The sequence below is a fragment of the Montipora capricornis genome, chromosome 14 (assembly GCF_036669925.1).
Source record: "Montipora capricornis isolate CH-2021 chromosome 14, ASM3666992v2, whole genome shotgun sequence".
NCBI lineage: Eukaryota > Metazoa > Cnidaria > Anthozoa > Scleractinia > Acroporidae > Montipora > Montipora capricornis.
In genome coordinates, this window is record NC_090896.1 from 29,371,454 (window position 1) to 29,391,453 (window position 20,000).

Consider the following 20,000-nt stretch of genomic DNA (forward strand, 5'->3'; position numbering starts at 1 on the left):
CGAAATTATTGTTGAACCTACGCAATGAAATTTTCGTCCAATAAAATTAGATCTTTCAAATCCACAAGATTACATCGTGAGATCAATTCATGTTCCCCTAAAACTTTGTCTATGTGGTTGTTAATAATATTGATAATTTACAGTTAAGACAGAGCTGTCACAAATCCCAATGAACCATGAGACACTTTACCCCATAAAATGAACTCGCGCAAAGGTAAAATATCAAGAGTAAAACACTTTTTAAAACTACTAGTAATGCTTGTGCGCAAAGTCAAGCCAAACCCCGGTAAAATCGCAATTGAAGCGCGGACGCCAAACTCATAATTTTTTACAACGGCTTTTGTTACAATTTGCTGACAGACTTGACATGCGGATTTAAAAGCAATGCTATACATTACGTATTGTCATACATTTGAATCTATCGACAATTATATAAAAAGTAAAATCAACATAAAAGCAAAGAAAAAATGTGTTTGCGAGTCTTAAAATTCCAAGTGTCCTTTCGCCGCAAAGCTCTTGTGTAATTCTCGTTACATTTCCTCACACTGCAGCTGACTGGTACCAGTGTGCAACCGTTTCGTTTGAACTGAATGCCACTAGAATTAACCATACTACGTCGATTTCGTCGAAGATCCGCTGGATCTTCGCGGTCCCCCAGGACTACCGTCTTGAAGGTCAAAGTCCAATGCGCTCGTCTTCTTGTCGGCATCCGGGGAATTAATAGCAAGCGTCTCCAGCGATGACGCAGACATCGCCTTGACTTGCGCAATAACGACCTGTGCCTTCAACGCGTCTTCTTCGAGTTCGCGCATGCGCTGTTGTCTCATAGCAGCGCGTTTTTCCGCCTCCAAGGCGCGTTTCTCAGCAGCCGTTAGAACTCGTTTTGGAGGTTGCGAGGTTGAATCTCTCGAAGAATCGCTACTTGGATGACGGGATTTATCAGAGGGAATCTTGTCAGCTACTTCAGCTACTCTCTGCGCATTTTCCGTGTTTGTCACCGCTCTGTTAACACTCTGAAAGCAAAGAAACAACAGAAAGGGAGAGATTTAGAACAAAGGATCGTAAGATATGATGGTCCAACCATCCAGGGCCTAGTTGTTCAAAAGAACGTTAACATTAATCAACAATTCGACCTGTACAATAGCCGATGAGGCGAAGCCGAATGGGCTATAGACACGTGGCCCTTGAGGGCGAAGGAGCCAATTGTTTTAGTATCACCCAACTAGTCTGACAGAAAAGGCAATAATAAAGTTAGCAAATGCAAGTTGAAGAAATATTTATTTGGGAATAAAACGAAAGAAAGCATCCCGCTTTTCACTACTCGAGGACTATTACTAATGTCCTCTGGTAGCGTAGCCAATTAAAATACTAATCCGCGATTAGATACAAAGCTAGGCTTGAATTCTGCCCGTCAAAAAAACCTCAACTTTCTAATTTCATGCTGAGGGAAAGCAAGGGTCTAGTCCCTTTTGGAGGCTTGAAATCTGATGAGAACTTTTTCTGCTTAGGAAACAAACTGCAATTTAAGTTTCCTGAAATCCAGGATTAGCTTGATCAGGCTTCGAAAAAATGTTCCTATATAGGTTGAGTGCAAGATATTTCAAATACTTGAACGAAGTGGACTGACCGGATGCTAAAAGCTATTCTGTCTGGGAATGAAACACTTGATTGCTACAATTGTTAAACAAAGCTATTTAGCCACAGTCATATCATTAAGCGCGTTGTTCGACAGAAACCTGCCCACTGAAAGGCGTTGCTATTGATTTAGCGGCAAAAAGTAGTTTCAACTTTTGCTTCTCGGGTTAAATTCCTAAACTGTGACCGCTAAGAAGAAAGTTAACGAACAGAACTTTTTTGCATTGCCGGTCATCATACAGTGCCATGCCAGCCCAATATTTGGCTCAGTGAGGAAAATCTCAAATAAAAGCTACAGAGCACTTGTCTCCTGGTGTTGTTGATTATCATGTATGAATTTGTCCTTCAAAAAAGAGAAAACTGCTAGTGCCCATTGTAATAAAAGCTATAGGGCAGTGCTTTCTCCATGTTATGAAGTTTCACGTGACTCTCAGTTATAACCAATGGATCGATTCGAATCAGATCCAGACCGATCGGTCCCCAGCAGAGCTCTGAATAACTCTGCTTCTCGGCGTTTAATCTAGAGCCCTGCTTTATCCTTTTTGGGTGAAACACTAAACGAAAACTATCTTCCTCTCTTGCGCCGGTTAAAACGTGATTAGCCTGTGTTTATAGGTAAACACAGAAGACAAACAGCCCCGGGAAAAAGAATCAAATGCTCCAGTGATTCGAGACTAATCAAGCTTTTTCATCTGTATAGCGTAGTTCAACCAATTTACTTGTTGAAATTCCATCCATGTTTAATTCGCAGGAAGTTGTTAAAAAGCTTTTACCTAAGAAAGCCCTGAGACGCGAATTTCCTTAAACCATACGGCAGCTCCGTGTTCCACTGAAACGCCACTAAGCTTTAGCAATGGGCTTGTGTGACTTTTGAAGTCCTTCAAAAGCGTGGCTTTAATAGACTACCAGTAGTTATGTAACAGCGCTTACTGTGGTTTGGAAATCACAGGCAGCCCACTGTTGGTGCAACGGGCTGTAGAACCTGTGTTAATTAGAAGTAACTTATCCCAAATTAAGCTTTTCTCGCTAGCAAGGAGAAAATTACTCTTTTCGACTTTCACTTTCAAAACATTTACAATTTCCATGGTTTCCTTTGTCTGCGTATATGCACAAGGTGCTTGACCAACCCGGTCAGGCTAATGGCTTCTCTTTCATTCAATTTCAAGACACTGCCTCAGGGATATAGGCTGAAAATAATTTGAAGTTTTTTAACCTTCAAAACACTGCCCGAAAAACGTGATTCTAATCTAACCAACAGAGTGAGACCACGAGATGCCATGCACGTTTGAATCAATACACGTGCTCTCTAACTTGTAGTTTGTTGAAATTTTCTCGACGATCACTGGTAGTAGTATCGGTTTCCGTGAGATAATGGTCAATTTTCGTTCGAAAAACTGCATGTTTCCTGTTCTGGCTAACCGCGAAATACTTCACTCAGGCACTTAATAGTTTAGATTCTTTTCATCTTAAGCAAAACAAAGGGCTTACCTGTTTGTCATCAGAGATTCCCTTGGCATCTTCCAATCGTTTCCGAAGCGCTTCCTGAAAAAGGAAGTGGCAAACTTCAGATCAATGAAGTCTTCGTTGAACAGCCAGCCATGGGGGCGCAGGGATGGCGCAGTGGTAAGAGCACTCGCCTCCCACCAACGTGGTCCGGGTTCGATTCCCAGACTCGACGTCATATGTGGGTTGAGTTTGTTTGTTCTCTACCCTGCACCGAGAGGTTTTCTCCGGGTACTCCGGTTTCCCCTCTCCTCAAAAACCAAAATTTGATTTGATTTGCGTTAAAATGTTAATCACAATTTTACAGTGTCCCCGATTAGTGCTCTACGGCGCTAGAAGATTAAACACTTAAATACAAATTCCTTTCCTTTCCTTTTCAAAGACTTATAACTACTTTACAAATGCAATTTTTACGTACAAGACGCGGGACTGGTCATGCTTTTTCGACTTTGCGACAAAATCGCTTAAGTCAAGTCCATGAAGATTTCGGAATTCGAGTGAGCTCAACAAAGCCATGAAGTCAACTTGGGATTGCTCAATTGCAAGTTCATTTTTAAAAGATTTTCTGGCAACAATTGGAAATTTTCTCTTTATACCAGCGAGACACCGGCCTAAAACAGCACAGAAAAGCGAATTGACCGCGCCTACACGGAAATGACCCGAACACTAAGCATGAATCAAAGACCGAACAGCACTTGGAATCTGGTGGCGGGATCGCGCCTAAAGTGAATAACTGTATGGCCATCTCACAGCTTTCTAACGAGACCAAGGTACGGGCGAATGCCGCGGAATAATTGAGCACAGTGTCAGCTGAGCTTGCTGGTACTATGGTAGCCACATCGTGGAGAAAGAAATCGAAGAAGGCCTTCGATTATTTACAATCGAACTCTGCTTGAAAAACACTAGGTTCACAACTGTTGGACTGAGAACTTAGACAGTAATGATAGATATAAGGAAGATTGCTGAGGAAGAAGTGAATGGTAAAGAATTCTGCGCACGCAAGTTCGCAACAATAAGTTGCCTATTGCAGAAAACAGTCGATAGACCATATTTTTACTGAACGTGATTGTTTCTTGCAAGAGTCAGGCGACAGTTGTTTTTTAATGCGTAATTCGCTAAATTTAGTGCTAAAGCCAGTCACTAGAAAGAGAGAGAGTTGTAGGATCTGCTTATAGGTGATAACGTCGAAATGACATTACATCAGTTACATATTGTGACATTCATGGAAAAATTTAACACCAATTTTTTAAAAAAGCCTTAAGACTGAATAGAAATGCACTCCTTTTAAACCGACATGAGAAAACAAGATTTTTTTCTGGTTTACCTAGAAATAAAAAATAGTGATATCTATCGTCTTGATAAAATCGTAAATAACCATAAACATTAACGTTACAGACACTTAGGATACTTAGCAGTGCAGAGTGCAAAACACTTAGACTTCAGTAAAGGGAACTTAGACAATAACGTCCGCATGATCTTTCGACTGAGTATGCCTTCAGATAGGATTTGTCATCGATATAAAAAAAAATGTCATATCTTTTTTTAGCCATTACGGTCAATTCTCTTAAATGTGTTTGAAGGCTGAATTTTTTTTGAATTTCTGATCGTTTGATCGCGTGATCCCTGAAGTGGCTAAACGAGTTCAACTTGACGTCAACTTAATTTGAAAACTCCATTATCCAAAGCGAATATTTCTGACGTTTGGAAGTACTGATAAGATGCGACATAAAATTCGTGAATTATTAGCAATTATACATGGAAGGAGAAAAGAATATCGGTGCATAGCTTAGCGATAAATTCACAATATTCACTTCTGAGAATAACTGTTTTGGCATATCATATCTGCAGTTTCTTTCAATTTTTGTTTTCTTTATGAAGAATCCGTGTAAATGACGTCATCTTCCACCAGTCGAACAGCCGAATCTCAAAAACTCTCCTAGGCCCTTAAAAACAGCTCTTTTGTGGGAAAATACATGCAAATACTACTGGAAAGCGTTTCTCTTTGAGTACTACTTCATTCTCACGTAAGATATATTTTTGGCCTTCTCCGAAAGTTTCAAAATTTGGAAATAACGCAACAAGGGATTTAATACGCAGTCTTGGATTTTCCCTGTTCCTCGTACTTATCCCCGCTAATTTTCACTTGACGCACATTATGACGCTACAAGAGAAGAAAAGGAAATATAGATCGGGAAAATACCTTAAGCTGAGGCTATGATAATGAAAAAACTCGCGAAAATCTTAAAACGTCAGAATTCTCTCAGATGAATTTGCATTTCAAAATAATAAATTTTGACGCAGAAAATTGAAAAAATTAACTTTCCTACAAGACAAAAATCGCAAGCTTTTCTCACGACCGGATTCCGGCTGAAGCTCCAGCAATGAAGCTTCACGAAATCTCTGTTGGAGTACCACTCAATAACTTATCTGCAATAAGCTTATAAATGGATGAAAAGCAAACATTGAGTCGTTGAACCCACAACAAACAATCCGAGTTTACAAAAGCGTTCCTCCTCAAATTTCTAAACCCTTTTCCGCTAATAAGGAAAGCATGTGGTCTGACACGACGTTAGATTTCATATGCAAAGCCGTGCAAACCGAACTCTCTTCCCGAAATCCCTTAGTTCGCGCAAAAATCCTCAAGCTTTTTACCAGTATGAAATCCATCAGGCAACGCTCTGTGATTTGAGAATATTTCATTTCGATCTAAGTTTGTTGCAGAAATAAAGAGCGGTAATGTCTTCTTGTACGTTCGTGGGTAGTGGTGCGGTCATCCTAGAGTTTATGCTAGTGAAATCGTAAAAAAACCTATTCTACACTACTGCATTACCTGATGAAGGCCCTTGAACCTACAGCCAACCAAACAGACCATGAAAGCAGTGTAAGGAGCCATGAAATCACAGGGATTACTATCAGAAAAAGTCTCCTTTATCCGTGTGAAATCGTGTGCCATCAAAGGGAAGTCGATAATGAACTAGTGGAGCGATAACTGCTCCCTCAAATACCAACCATCAGCATTACAATGATAATGTCAGTCGTGTTTTCTGGAGCAGAACCGCCTGTCTAAGAAATTGAGCTGATTGCGAAAGCAACCGCGGGTTGACAAAATTAGCTTATGACAAAGTCCGATCACCATAGCATAGGGTCAATTTGATATTGCTACGCATCAAAATATCACCTGTACTACAGGATAGTAAGTTGCTACGTGACCATTGGTGGTCTTTGCAAAAAAATATTCAGTTTTACAACCTGAAAGCTAATCACTACTTTGCACAAACCAACAAATCTAATAGCTTCAAAACGTCACACACGGTCACATTTGACAAGTATTCCGGAAAAAAACAAACGGACAGATATTGGCTTTAATTTGAACAAGACTGAAGATTTCATCAACGCCCTGTCAAATTTAGACTCGATCTATACGGCGCCAAAAACAGCATTGCATGAGAGATTTGTTCGAGAGTTTTTAGCGGGGGAGGTAAAAAATTGATACGTCCAACCTCGTCTTGGAGAACTAGTTCAAAATGAGTTGGGCAGCATTTGTAGCTGTACAAGAACATCAAGTCAATCTGCTTCAAGGAAAAGTCTTGAGTTACAATCAAGGACTTCATTAACAGATTGAAGAGAAGAGATAAATGGCACTTCAAGCAATTGCATGCACTGAATGCCCAGTAGCTTTCATTTTAATGGTCTTACTTCAAGATATTGTACCAACTCTTAAGAGCCAAAATCTGTAAATATCGAGAATCCGTGGTCACTCGTGAAATTTCGAATTTCTTTATATTTTGCCTAAATAACACCTATAGTGAATTACTTTCGAAAATAGTATCGAAAAATCTCGAAGCGGTTATTTTCTCTTGAAATCGAGGGAGGTTCCAAAAACGCCATTTTAGCGCCCTGACACTTCCGAAAATACAGAAATCGTGCGTTTTGTTATCGCTCGTGTACATAAACGCGATCACAGCTATCAATGCAATTTGGGCAGATCGCAACACATTTCTTGCCCTTTCCAAAGCATAAATTTATTTTGGAAAAGCTGCTAGTAAATATCTGTTTTTGACTCTTACAAATACCCTAGTACAAACGGTTGAGCGAATGAGTCAATTTTATCATAAATTGCACACCCCCAAAAGCCCACTGGTACATGGAAATTGGCATTGACACTAGTATTTCATTGAAGTGAATTCTTTGTGCTATGCTGTGTTAAAACTTCTTCCGCAGCCTGACAAAAGTGTCCAGTCGAGACACAGAAACGTGAAGTCAATTTTTGCATCGCCTATTTGTACGTATTGTAAAGGTAATATAGTTCTTGTTTATAATGATAATAATATAAATAATAAAAAATAAAAAATAATAATAATAAAATAATAATAAAAAGAAATTTTGCATCGCGACCATTCTTGAAATTATCACAGAACTTGCCTTCTCCGAACCACGGCCTCGTGAAGAACCGAAACTCTGCCAACGAAAATACGATTTTCGCTATTTTGAACGCTCAAAGATTACTGTACTATGATAACTTAAGTTTTGGTAGGTGATGAAGTATTGTTTGTTATGTAAACCTCTATATATGCTGATCGGTAGTGCGATTTCCAAACGACGTTACACTCGTTGTAAACTGCTTCTTTCCACCAGCCATCACCTTTTTTAAAAATATACATATGATGCTATGATATAAAAGTCTCCTCTAAGTTCCACATGGATAATTTTCAAAGCATACTTTCAGTGTTCGATTACAAGAACGAGAGATTCCTAATCAAATATAAGTAAAATTTCAATACTACAAACAATTTATTTTTTCTGTTCCCAATTATTATTGTTGTTGTTGTTGTTATTATTATTATTATTATTTTATTTTTTTTCCTTTCCTAAGGAAGTTTCTAATACTCTTGTACTTCTAGCTGTTTTTGAAATAACAAATTTTTACTTTTGCACAGACTAGTTTATTTGTTAACCCCAACTTGAGGTAAGGGGATTGCTTTGCAATTTCCTTTCCTCTCTTTAACCATATAACTTTAATTTTCATTTATGATTTTCCCTCAACTCACCATCCACACACACACACTATTCCCCCCTACTACCTACTGATTAATGAATGTTTTAGTTAGTGGAGAGACACCCCTTCTTGTAAGGCGGATTCTTCTGAAAACACCAGTTAAGACAGCCGCAAAGGTTACTTGGTTATCTGCCGCCTCATATTACTATTAAACAATCAGCAAAGTTCTACATTTGTTAAACATAAACTGCAGCATTTGTGGAACAGCAATGGTTGTCACCAGGCTTTCTCGTTTTATCCCGCAACAACTTTCCCCTCCTATGGACATTTATGGTTACAAGAAATACAAGCTTTAACCCATTAACTCCCACGATCAAAACGGTCATTCTCCCAACTAGTACCATAGAGTTCTATGTTGGGTAGTCAAGAGAACTTGGTGTTATATCAAGATTACAACTTTCATGCTGATTATACTCTTCAATCTCAACACCTTTCTGACTGGCATTTCATGGAAATTGTAAAGAGAATTTACATACCAAGTGGGAGTCAAAGGGTAAAAAAAACTATTCTTTTTACCTGTCTTTCTTTCTCCTCCCTTTCCCATCGTTCGGTTTCTTTGCGGGCTTCTTCTTCCTAAAACCGGACAAAGACGACGAAAAAAAACAAGTTAAGGCTTGCGTTGAGAAAAACTGCGTTCATCTTTAACATAAAATGCAACAAATCGCCAAGCGCATCAATACAATAATTATTGCCACGGAGGGCATTTAGAGAACCTATAGCCGGAAAGCACAACAGCGGAAGTCGCTACCGTCTTTATCGTCAAAAGATATCAATCAAGTATCTTCTTCGCCATTTAACGGACAAAATGGGAAAAAGATTTCCAAACCCACGCGGTAAAAAAAATGAAGATATAAATTTCACAAAGAAAAGAAAAAAACAATACCATTTTGTTCTTTACATATTGCCTCAGCAAAGTAAAGATGTCGCCTCTTGCCATGCTTCAGGCTTTAAAACGAAAGGACTGGTTCTCTTGAAGAACGTTTTCAAAAACTAAAAGTCGGAGACTGTAACAAAATTTCGCTTAACGAGTTGCTTCTGAAGTTGAAACTCGAAGCACGCGGCCAACACAAGTCACTCGAAGAACCAGTTGGTGTCGTCTACTGAACAAAAGATCTCTGTGCCTTACAAAGAAACAACGCCAATGCATTGTCCGTGGAAACACCCAGGATTCAATTGATCGCCCACATAAAAGCCAATGGATTCTTTGAAAAATCAAATATGTGACTAAAAGAACCACAAAAATGAAAACGTGGAGTTAAAAGCTCCCAGGGTATAAAAATTGTTGGAAAGCTTACAGCCAATTTGTTAATTTCGTGCCAAAATTTGCATTTTACAAAAAAAACTAAGACAAACAACAGGTCCAATCTAGAATAATATGTGCATAATTGAAAAAAAAAAGTTAATCCTAAAAAAAATACAATTCAAATTTAGGCTACAAAAGCAGTGTTGAATATTCCGTCACAAGGTTGTTTAAGGCCGGAAACAATGACAAAAACATCACTTTTGGGCCCACACAAAGGGGTCCGGACTTGGAGGTAACGCTAGAATTGAACGGAAATCCTGAACCACAACAAACCACAAACAAAACTGCACCAAATAACATCCTTTAAAGAAGTGGATTAAAACTTCCTTGCAAAGAGTTGACATTTACAATTCAGTGGCAAGATATGCGACAAATCCACGAAAAAATAACGAGACAAGATTGGCTTTTTAGGATTAAAGTAAGGTTTCCTCCAGACAATAAATTAAGTCGTGCATTGTACAGTGGTGATAACTGGCTGACAAAAAGGACGTCCATGCCTTTTAAGGACAACAGGGGGGCGAGCTTACAAAGAAACGTAGGTGTTGGTAAATTAGTTGTGGAAAACGACTCTGTGCCAATTCATCTAAAATTACTCATTGGCCATTTAAAACAGGAATGATGTGCTGTGCCATCTACTGTTTGTTTCAAGGGTTATTTTTCTAGGATCTTTCGTTTTCCTCGCACCCCTCCCTTCCTTGCATTTACCGCGAAACAGAGTTTATCCGTTTCAAACGAATTCACACTGAGCGGAACTTTTAAAATGCGACACGCGAAAATGCCAAAAAAAAAAAAAAAAAAGCTGAAAGCTTTGAATGCGAGCCACCTCGACTGCTTACAGCTTATATAAAAGAGAAGTTGTCATTGTTTGTCAGCCGGATCAAACTTGAGATTCTCATCCTTGAGATTCGTATCGGTCGTAACAAACTGCCAAGCGAGCGATGCAATAAGAATCTCTGGTGATTAAATGAGTATTTAATACAGATGTGTTCAAGTCTCGTTCTACCACGAATTGCATCACTTTATGACCAGCTAGTAGTTGCTTTCTGCCTGTTGGGAGGTTTTCAGCATATGTTTGATTAGAAATATTTCTTCTGTCGCTCGTTTCTCAAAATATCCATATAGACAATGCTTTACATAAATGACACATCTTTCGATATTTCATCTTGAACGAGTTTATGTGTAAGTGCCTAAAACGAATTTTCCCGAAATATGAACTGGCACCTTTCAGCATAGCTCAATTGTATTCCTAGAAAAAGTAAGGTTTGCAAAGAACAACTACGCAATTAAAAAAATGAAATCGACTCCTGCTCCAAAGGTCATCCGTGTTAAACGCGCAAACATCACAATCATGTAGTGACAGTTATAATACATAAAAACTTCACAATTTGTTGGCACAATATATAGAAAACTTGACAATGTCAGCTCGTCTGAGAGAAATGATAATGGACAATTGCGTTGCAAAGAAACACTGAACCAGCACATATTTGGTGTCGTAACAAACTGGATATTTAAGTTCTTCCCCGGTTTGGTTGTGATCGAGTTCTTGTTCAGCAAAACTTGACAAGGACTTTTCCAACGTGTCTTAAACGTAGGTTTGTTTTGATGGCTCAAAATCGTTTAATAACGTCATTATGTACTCAAGCAATAATACACCAGTTCATTAAAAAGTAAAACGTCAAAAATCCTGTCTAAAATATTGGTAGATCTTTTATTAATTGCTTCCACGAGACAGGCGAATGTCACCAAGGAGAAAAAAATGACAAAAAAATGTGTTGGAATCGAACGTTTTTATGTCACCTTGAAATTCCCCTACAAAGCAGCTTCAGCAAGTCAAACCACCTCACTAACACGATTCCAGACAACATAGCAGTCATCCACAGTATTATCAATATTTCATCGACAAAGCGAATTTTCTAAACAAATATTCCACAAAGTTGAAAGAGCGCAAATTTCAACCTTGACTTTAGAATAAGGCATTTAAATTGCTAGTATAGGACTCAAAGGTGTCGCCGGAACAAATTCAACGACTGACCGATAACTAACTGAGCCAAATGAACTGAGCTGTTCACTGTTTCAAACATTATAAGGGCTTTTTAACGTCCCAAACAAATGCTGTATGACAGGGAAACGGGTTGTCACTCTTATCTGTCCTAGACGTAAAAATCTTTTGCAGATGCCATAACAAAGGAAGCACATTTCATAATTAGACCCAGTGTGTTGGTCCGACCGGATCAGTGTAGCTTTGCAGGCTGGCGCCTTATTCCACAGGTCCAACATTGCTGTTTGATGGAAAAGTACTAACAATACTTTCCCCCAAAAATAAAATCTTCACTTGAATGTTAACGGAAAAGCGCAAGATGCCATACATAATAGCGCTCTTCGCACCGAAACCTCGAGAAATAAGACGTCGGTTCTCTTTCGTTCTGCTTGCAAAACGTTTTGAACGGCACGGCTTTACATGTGAAACGTTTTAAAAGCTCCCAGAATGGACTATGTAAAATTCTAAGAAATTGGGTATTTGGATTGCATTATAATAGACCAAAATGCAAGTAATGACCATAATTCCTTCATAGGGCTTTCCAAGGATAACTTGCGTCTCTTCTCGGTGGACTTCATTAATGGGCTTGTAGTGAAGTTACAATCAACGAAGTTCCCATATCTCCCCTCCCTGAAGTTATCTCGAACAACGGGAACAAAGTGTCCTATGCTTTTTGAACAGAATGTGGTTGTTCAACGTCTCGCGCGATTCATTAAAAGGAAAAAAGTGAGAGCAGGAACGAAATCAACAGTATCATAAGTTTTTGCAACAAATGGAAACTCGTTAAAAATCCGAGTTCGGGATGGGATTTGAAGCCACGACCCTCAGTGATCTAGTCGGATGCTTTGACCACTGAGCTACTTTCCTTGACTTGAAATGCATCACGCAGTCACAAAGTCAAACCACGACAAGCACATCACTCATAACTGCATCTCGCAATCACATTAAAGCGCCGTCCACTGACACGTATCCGGATATTTTTGAATCCGCAACTTTTTCTTTCGGGATACGCTTTCCGTCCACACGTATCCGGCAAATTCGATAGAGGATCCGGAACTTTTTAAATACGCTCTCCAGAGTGGATATTTTTTAATCCGATATGAATCCGGGTAATTTTTTACCCGTATGACGTAACAGGATCGAGCCTAGTTGCTTACCGTGAAATCAATTCTGAAGATGGCTACCGAGGGCTTTATGGCGCATGCTCCGTTACCTCTGTTTTCTTGAGGAATCCGGATACGTTTGGGATTCGTGTGGACAGGCAAATTCGATTTGAATACGCTACGTGTGGATGGAAATATTTTTGAATCTGGGAACAAAAAGTTACGGATTCAAAAACATCCGGATACTTGTGGACAGGGCCTAAAGCATATCAAAGATGATACCAGGCTCCGGTTGTTCAAAAGGTGGATAACCCTATCCACCCTTCGAACAAGTGGGGCCTGAACCGTAGTTAACAATGTGAGTAATGCGCTAGTTGCGCATAAAGTGGCAACAGCCTGATATGTCGTCTGCATCAAAGGAACGTAATGTCGGCAAAAGAAGACTCTTTCGACGCTAGAATCATCATCTCTATCCAAGACAATTCGAGCGGTCACAAAAGAAGCCTCAATTAAACACACGGTCAGCTATTGCACAAGCGCACTGAACACCATTTTGAAGTCAAGTCACTTTAAATGATCACGTAGGATGAGTAAAAGTATAAAACGAAACAGGTTTTCAGTTATAGATTTCAAATATATGAAAACCAAAGAGGAGTGAAACAGATTTCAAGCAGATAAACTCCACACGCAATTTGATTTCGGACTGAGGTAGACGCTTTTCAAACTAATAAAATTAGTGTCCTGGTCGGCGCGGTCACAAGGCTGACTGTGTCCCCAGGCTGGAACACATGACAATGCGATTGCGTTACACTTCTCAAACATCCAGCTGACACCTGGTCTGGTTCGAGTTCGAGCCATATCAATACGATGTGAATGAAGACATATTTTGAGGTGTGGATCGTAACGAATCTACAGTATGGCATAGAGCAATCGCAGGGTCATGAGTTCCAATCTCCTTCAAGTCTGGAATATTTCATGGCTTCCAACGCGAGAGCTGAAGTCGCTCTCTCTCTCAATTGCGATGATCAGTCCTCCTTGGAATCGTCATAATCCGCACTTCAAAATATATGACTGTAATACGTTTCTCTGTTTATAAGACCCGAAGCGTCGTTCGACTCACAACCGAGCCAGTAGGAAGGAATGGGAAGGTCAAGTCTGCTTACGAGCCCAGTGGCCCATTAGGCCGGAGCTTATCCTGGTTTCTGTAGCATGAAACGACTAGGAGTATTTCTACTCCTACCTGGATGGGATGCTAGTCCAGCGCAGGGGGGATGCTAGTCCAGCGCAGGGTTACCCCAGCATTAACTTCGCCGGTACCCATTTATATACTTGGGTGGAGAGAGGCACCGTGAGAACACAATGTAATGTGCCCGGCCAGGGCCCGAATCCGGACCAACCGTAAGGCCGCCGCGCATCCAACAGGAGGGAACGGGCCTCCTCCTAATTTGACGTAAAAAAATTGTTGTTGCATTCGTGGTTTCAAAGAACTTTAGCACTGAACGGAATGTTTTGACGCAAAAGGAGACTAAAACAATGTAGCTTAAAGATCGTCCATGGGTTCAAATGACTGAAAGTTTTGTTAACTTAACGGACCGTGTGCGACTAAGTAAAATTCCTGGGCGAAAAACACAACAAAAAACCACCTTCGCATTAAGTGAAAGCACGGTAATATTTGAGTTCAGACGCGCTTTAACAATAATATGCAAAGGTCCAGTTAGAAGCAATTGAGCTGAAAGATCTCCTACACAGTATTGCGACGCTGGGCTAACCGGTCAACTGTGACCTAAACACTGGGATTTCAAAAAGAGAGTTTGAAGTGTCCTGAGAAAACGCCTATGACGGGTATTCCAACCGACGCGAAAGCACTTCCTCTGTTCGAGTTAAGCAGAACCAATTCACACCCAAATTTTTAACATACCTGTCTCCTGATCTCCTTTTTGATATCTTCGTACGCTCTCTCGCTAGGAGGTATAATCGGCTCTCGGTCCAAAGATTCCTCGCTCTGCGTTCGTCCAGAGTTAATCGACGCCACAGGGCTAGCCATCCACGACTGCCCCGCGGGTACTTGTGACGGGTCGAACCCGTCACACACCAGCAAAGATAAATCTTCTCCAATCCCTCTCAATGACCGCACTGCTTCAAGATGCGTAGCTCCCAAGAGACTGGTACCGTTAACCTTAGGAGATAAAAGAAAGTTAACTCATATCAACTGAGCAGTACAATCCCTGACTATCAGAGACGGTGAGGAGGGCACAGTTCTTTAAAAGTTTCTCTCCTTGAACTTTCTTTATTTTTATTTCAGGGCTGGCGCAGTGGTGAGAGCACTCGCCTCCCACCAAAGTGGCCCGGGTTCGATTCCCAGACTCGGCGTCATATGTGGGTTGAGTTTGTTGGTTCTCTACTCTGCACCGAGAGGTTTTATCCGGGTACTCCGGTTTCCCCTCGCCTCAAAAACCAACATTTGATTTGATTTGCGCGGAAAAAGATGGAGTCATAGCAAAAGTATTACAATTACGCGATATTAATTTTCAGATGACATCCTGACATAAGTCGACATCTCCCTTAATCAAATGTTCTTACGCGACTTTCGCTGACCGTGGCAGGTCCGAACTATCATAGGTAATCGACTGTTCCTAAAAAATTGGATTTCTATTGTCTTTATTAGGGTCAAAATACTCTGGCAACACCTACCTCCAATAACCTCTGACCAACTTTAAGGCGGCCATCTTTAAACGCAACTCCACCTTCATTCACTTTGGACACAAATATTCCTTCATCAGTCTTGTCCAGCGGATTCCCCGGATGTCCTTTGGCACCGCCCCTAATGCTGATACCCAATCTCTCTCCTGGACCTTTATACAAGTGAACCTCCTAAGAGAGAAATGAAATAATTGGTTTGGATGAAGAGCAAGATTTGATATCAGCTGGGTTGATACGCTAGGTGTCATCGCACACACTAACAAAGACCAATGACAGAAGATAGCAAAACGAGTAGTGAAAGCCTGACCCTTACGACACGCTTGCCACCGACTTCGTTACAAAAATGCACTCCTTTATCGAAGACGACAATGGTGCTACGCGCCTGACCGATAAGATTATCTGTCGTTTGGTGTTTTTCTCCAAAAAGTAAATGCCGCAGGTTACCCTAGGCCTCGAAGAGGAACTGCGGGAATGTTCACCTCAAGTATGTGGATTTCTTGACGAAAACTTAAGGCGCTGTTACACTTGTGAAATGTTTTGTGCAACTTGTCTCGCAATGTCTTGGCGACATTGTGGCCGGACAAGTTGCACGAAACATTTCACAGTGCAACCATACCCGGCAACGGCCAAAATCGTTGCGAGACAAGTTGCAAGAGCCGTTGCCGAAAGTAGAATAAAGTTCTACTTTTCGTGCAACTTGTCTCCGAACGATTTTGGCCGTTGCGGAGTATGTTACACTGTGAAATGTCGCCAAAACCTTGCGAGACAAGTTGCACGAAACACTTCACAGTGTAACAGCGCCTTTAGTAACTAGTTTCCTTCAAGCTGGGGCTAGGCCCGTACAATGGCGCCTTTCACTTTTTCTGTCAAACGGTCTCAGCAAAATTTGCTCCTCTAGACAAGGCCTTAAAACGTTTTGGTTTTCAAAGCTTTTCCGATATCACTTTCCACTTTAAGAGACAATTTGGTGAACTAACGTAAATTAGGGGAAGCAAAAATAATGACAAAGATCAGCTGAAAGGTCCGGTATAAGCTAGTTCGTTTTCTTGCTACAATTAACAGAACCTTGTCAGACAAATTTAAAGCTTTCGAAGTTAGCTACTCGTCTTTTGTTACTCCACGGTACGCTTTCTTGTTGAAGCAGAACACCCTATCTTTGGCGCGGAAGAAAAAGGTATCGCCTTTGAAAGCGAGCAGTTTGCGGTGGTCTTTAGGGGATTAGTTCTTTGTCCAAATCGACACAAATAAGTCCCTTTTTGGTCCATGTGGCGGCTGAAATAATGAGGAATACACGAAAGCCTACAAAAATGGCAGTTTGCTTTATCAGTCATGGCCGTAATATCATGAAGGAAATGTTGACTAAAGTTGCCCACCATGAAACTCTTAGTGTGCGCTTTGCAAACAAGAACGATTAGTTAAGGAGGATACTGACGGATTCCTGAATAATAATAAACTTAAATGAACTTAGCCCCGTTGCCAAATTAATAAGCAAGCAGCGGGGAAGTATTTCCCAAGAAAGGTTACGCTCTGCTTAAGGTAAGTCTGGTATCGCGATGCTCATGCAGCTTAAGAAAAAGCATCGTCTGCATTTATAGGAAAACAAAACAAAGTTGACCCAGGAACGGACAATACGTATCGATAAATAGATATTGTTCATATGTAAACGACATAGAAATCTAGAGAGGCCTTACACGACTGTGAATGTGAATGGATGAAGAACCTTCGCTGATCAACATGCAGCATCAGGAACTGCTTAATGTGCATAACCCAAGGACAGAAAACTGAAAAGCCTCACTTGATTTCTGTGCTGTTTACATAATATATACCCACACACACTACTAAGGACAACACTCATTCATGCTTAAATATTATTCAGTTTGTTTGGGAGACGCAAAATCGCCGATTATATAATAATGACTCAAGAACAACGCCGACACTGAAAGGAAAGAGAAATAGAGAAGAGAGATCATGAAAAGCGAGAAGGCTCACCTGAAGTCCTTTAGGCGGTGGGTCATGGCGGACGAGAAGTTTAATGAGCGATACATTTGCTATCAGAGCAGCTACGGCTTCCTGATGTGTTGAGTTTCTCATGTCTTTTCCATTTACCTAAATTTAAATTTAAAAATGTTGACTGGATCTGTAAAAGACATATTGGAAGGGAGGGGGTACTTATAGAAAAATCATTCATGAAACTTAAACCAAAGAATCAAGACCATATCTCGTTAGTTTGAATGAACTAAGGTCAAGTCGCACGAAGGTCATCTCACCCGAAGTTTATCGCCCAAATACACATTCAGCCTCTTAACAAGATCGCTCACGTTTAATCAAAATTTTATTTTAGTAATTTTGATTTTAACTTTTCCAACAATTTCAATGTGAATAAAAGCAGTGGACACTCTCTCGTTCATATTCAAAGATCTTTCATGCAAAATTATTTTGAATGAATGCTGAAAACGAATTTACCTTTTTCCGAAGAGCGGCAGCACAGGGCCAACTCCTTGCAACATCAACTCCGATCATTTTTGCCTTCGATGTTGACAGGGCAGAAGCTAACTTTAACTGTTCAAGAACGACGTCCACATCGCATCACATAAACGCTCCAAAGAATTGCTTTGACAACAAGCGACGTAATGAATGCAAACACGGAGCTCCTAGTTTCAAATCCCACGCGAATTTAGTTTCTATGTTCTATCTATTTTACAGCATGACGCGAGAAAAATATACTGGTCCACTGGGAATAATTTGGCTTGATAAACTCATCTTGTACTCATTAATAGAACATTTAAACTTTGACGGCCCGACAAAGAGATCAGCTTTAGCGAAAGGCAACAAGAAACGCCTTTTTCCTTGGAACTTCCAAGAAAAAACGTTTTAGTACAAAAGGCGACTTTGTGAAAATGGTCGATGAAATTTGTCGCGGCTCCTTTAATAGAATCCATTAACCAAATGCGGAGTGCTTTGTAAGGTACTGACACCTTTCAAACCTCAAGAGGCAAAAACAAACCTTGAGATCTTGAGCCCACACAACTCAAAACGAAAAAGTGTAGAACTTTTTCTTTTAGTCATTACAACACGTCCTTAAGAAAGATCTGCAGATATTTTGAACATCGTTATTTGTCAAAACTCTTTGTCGGAGCGATTCTAGAATCCCCGGCCACTACAGTATCTTTGTCCTAAGTATGTGTTACAGCCGATTTCAGTGTAGTGTATAGACCCGGGTTTTTGAAACATGATTCGCCCGTGCGTGATTCGCCCGTCGTGATTCGACCATAATCACGTGACTCTAACAAGAAGCGTGGAAACGGCAGTAAAACTCTTCGATAACAAGCGGGAGGCAGAGCCTGCATTATGTAAAATAAAGGATGGCAAAGCAAAAAGTGGCCATACGGATTGTTTTCTACCAGAAGAACAACCTTGAGCGTTTGGAAAGGGGGCAATTTGAGGTCCGGCGGCACAATCAGTAGTATTTCTTGCGGTTGCCGATGTAATCATAGCCGACAAAATATATTTTGTGATCAAAAGCTCGCTAATGCTCGCATTCTTTCATTAACAGATAGGTGACGATGGTGTATTAGCAGCTTTGCTGGAATTTTGGAACACCGTTTACGCCAGAAGAAAAGCGAAAAGTACGGAAATGACAAAGTTAGCCGGCTGCGATTAGCACAAAAAGGGTTACTGCATTTAAAGTAGCAACATTTGACCAGAAAAAATACGTTCTGAAAGGATTTGTTCGACGGCAAATTATATTTCCCTTCAATATGTATGTATCCTTTTTGAGTTTTGAGCCTCATGACTATTAGTTATTGCCAGAGTTGACTCAATTTGTATCACTTCGGCGGCGCGACAGTAACATGTCAGTTTCATTTTGTCATTCGCATTTTCAAGTTGTGCTTCAACTTTAGCTACATCTCGGCAAAATACGACAACAAATGACACCAAAGTACGACAACAAATGACACTACAATGTCCGCAAAGCGTATGCACAATTAGGTATTTTACCCCGTACCCGAATTGATCAATTAATTTTCTCTTCAAGTTTCAACACGAGTCGAAAATGTGTAACGCCTTCCTATCAAGAAATGTAATATTTCACTCATCAGCGATTGATGATGGCTTGAAAATAAATTATTGCAAGGGACAATTTCTGCCCTCTCACGCGTGTTGGTATTCATTTTTACCTCCTGTGATGAATTCAGTGAAAATACCATGTAATTGAGGTTTACCTGCTGAATAAGAGACGTGATGCGCCAGTCTAGTTAAACCGCGTCCATCTGCGCTGCTTTTGCCGATAAAAGCTGAAAATCGTGACTTACATGTATCTTAAATAAATGCTACCGAGGTTTTTACCTTAAATTTCGTCGAAAATAGTCTTATGTTTACACTTAATATCTCATCATTTACGAAATTTGCTGAGCTGTGGTAGCCTCGCAGTCGAATCACGACGGGCGAATCATGCACGGGCGAATCATGTTTCAAAAACCCGGGTCTATACACTGCACTGAAATCGGCTGTAAGCTAAAACTGACTGTACAATTTTAGTTTCTCTTGAAGGTGATAAGAGCGACCAAAAATGCTCCTCCAAAGAGCATTATTTTATAACACAACCAAAGACACAGAAAACTCTTCGGATTTTTTCCCTTTGTCATTGGCTACGCCATTGGC

General features: G+C 40.3%; 1 protein-coding gene across 1 annotated transcript in view; it reads right to left on the minus strand.

The window, feature by feature from the left end:
• The window catches only part of LOC138033630 (protein scribble homolog), a 97,875-nt gene that overhangs the window by 1,253 nt on the left and 76,622 nt on the right, over positions 1 to 20,000 (minus strand). Inside the window, exons 30-35 of the mRNA XM_068881423.1 lie at positions 17,328 to 17,444; positions 15,330 to 15,509; positions 14,557 to 14,814; positions 8,711 to 8,767; positions 3,124 to 3,177; positions 1 to 1,013 (exon numbers count right to left, since the gene is read on the minus strand). The exon at positions 1 to 1,013 is cut by the window's left edge and continues 1,253 nt beyond it. Coding sequence (XP_068737524.1) covers positions 612 to 1,013; positions 3,124 to 3,177; positions 8,711 to 8,767; positions 14,557 to 14,814; positions 15,330 to 15,509; positions 17,328 to 17,444 — 1,068 coding nt within the window. The 3' untranslated portion in view covers positions 1 to 611. The remainder of the gene's footprint in view (positions 1,014 to 3,123; positions 3,178 to 8,710; positions 8,768 to 14,556; positions 14,815 to 15,329; positions 15,510 to 17,327; positions 17,445 to 20,000) is intronic.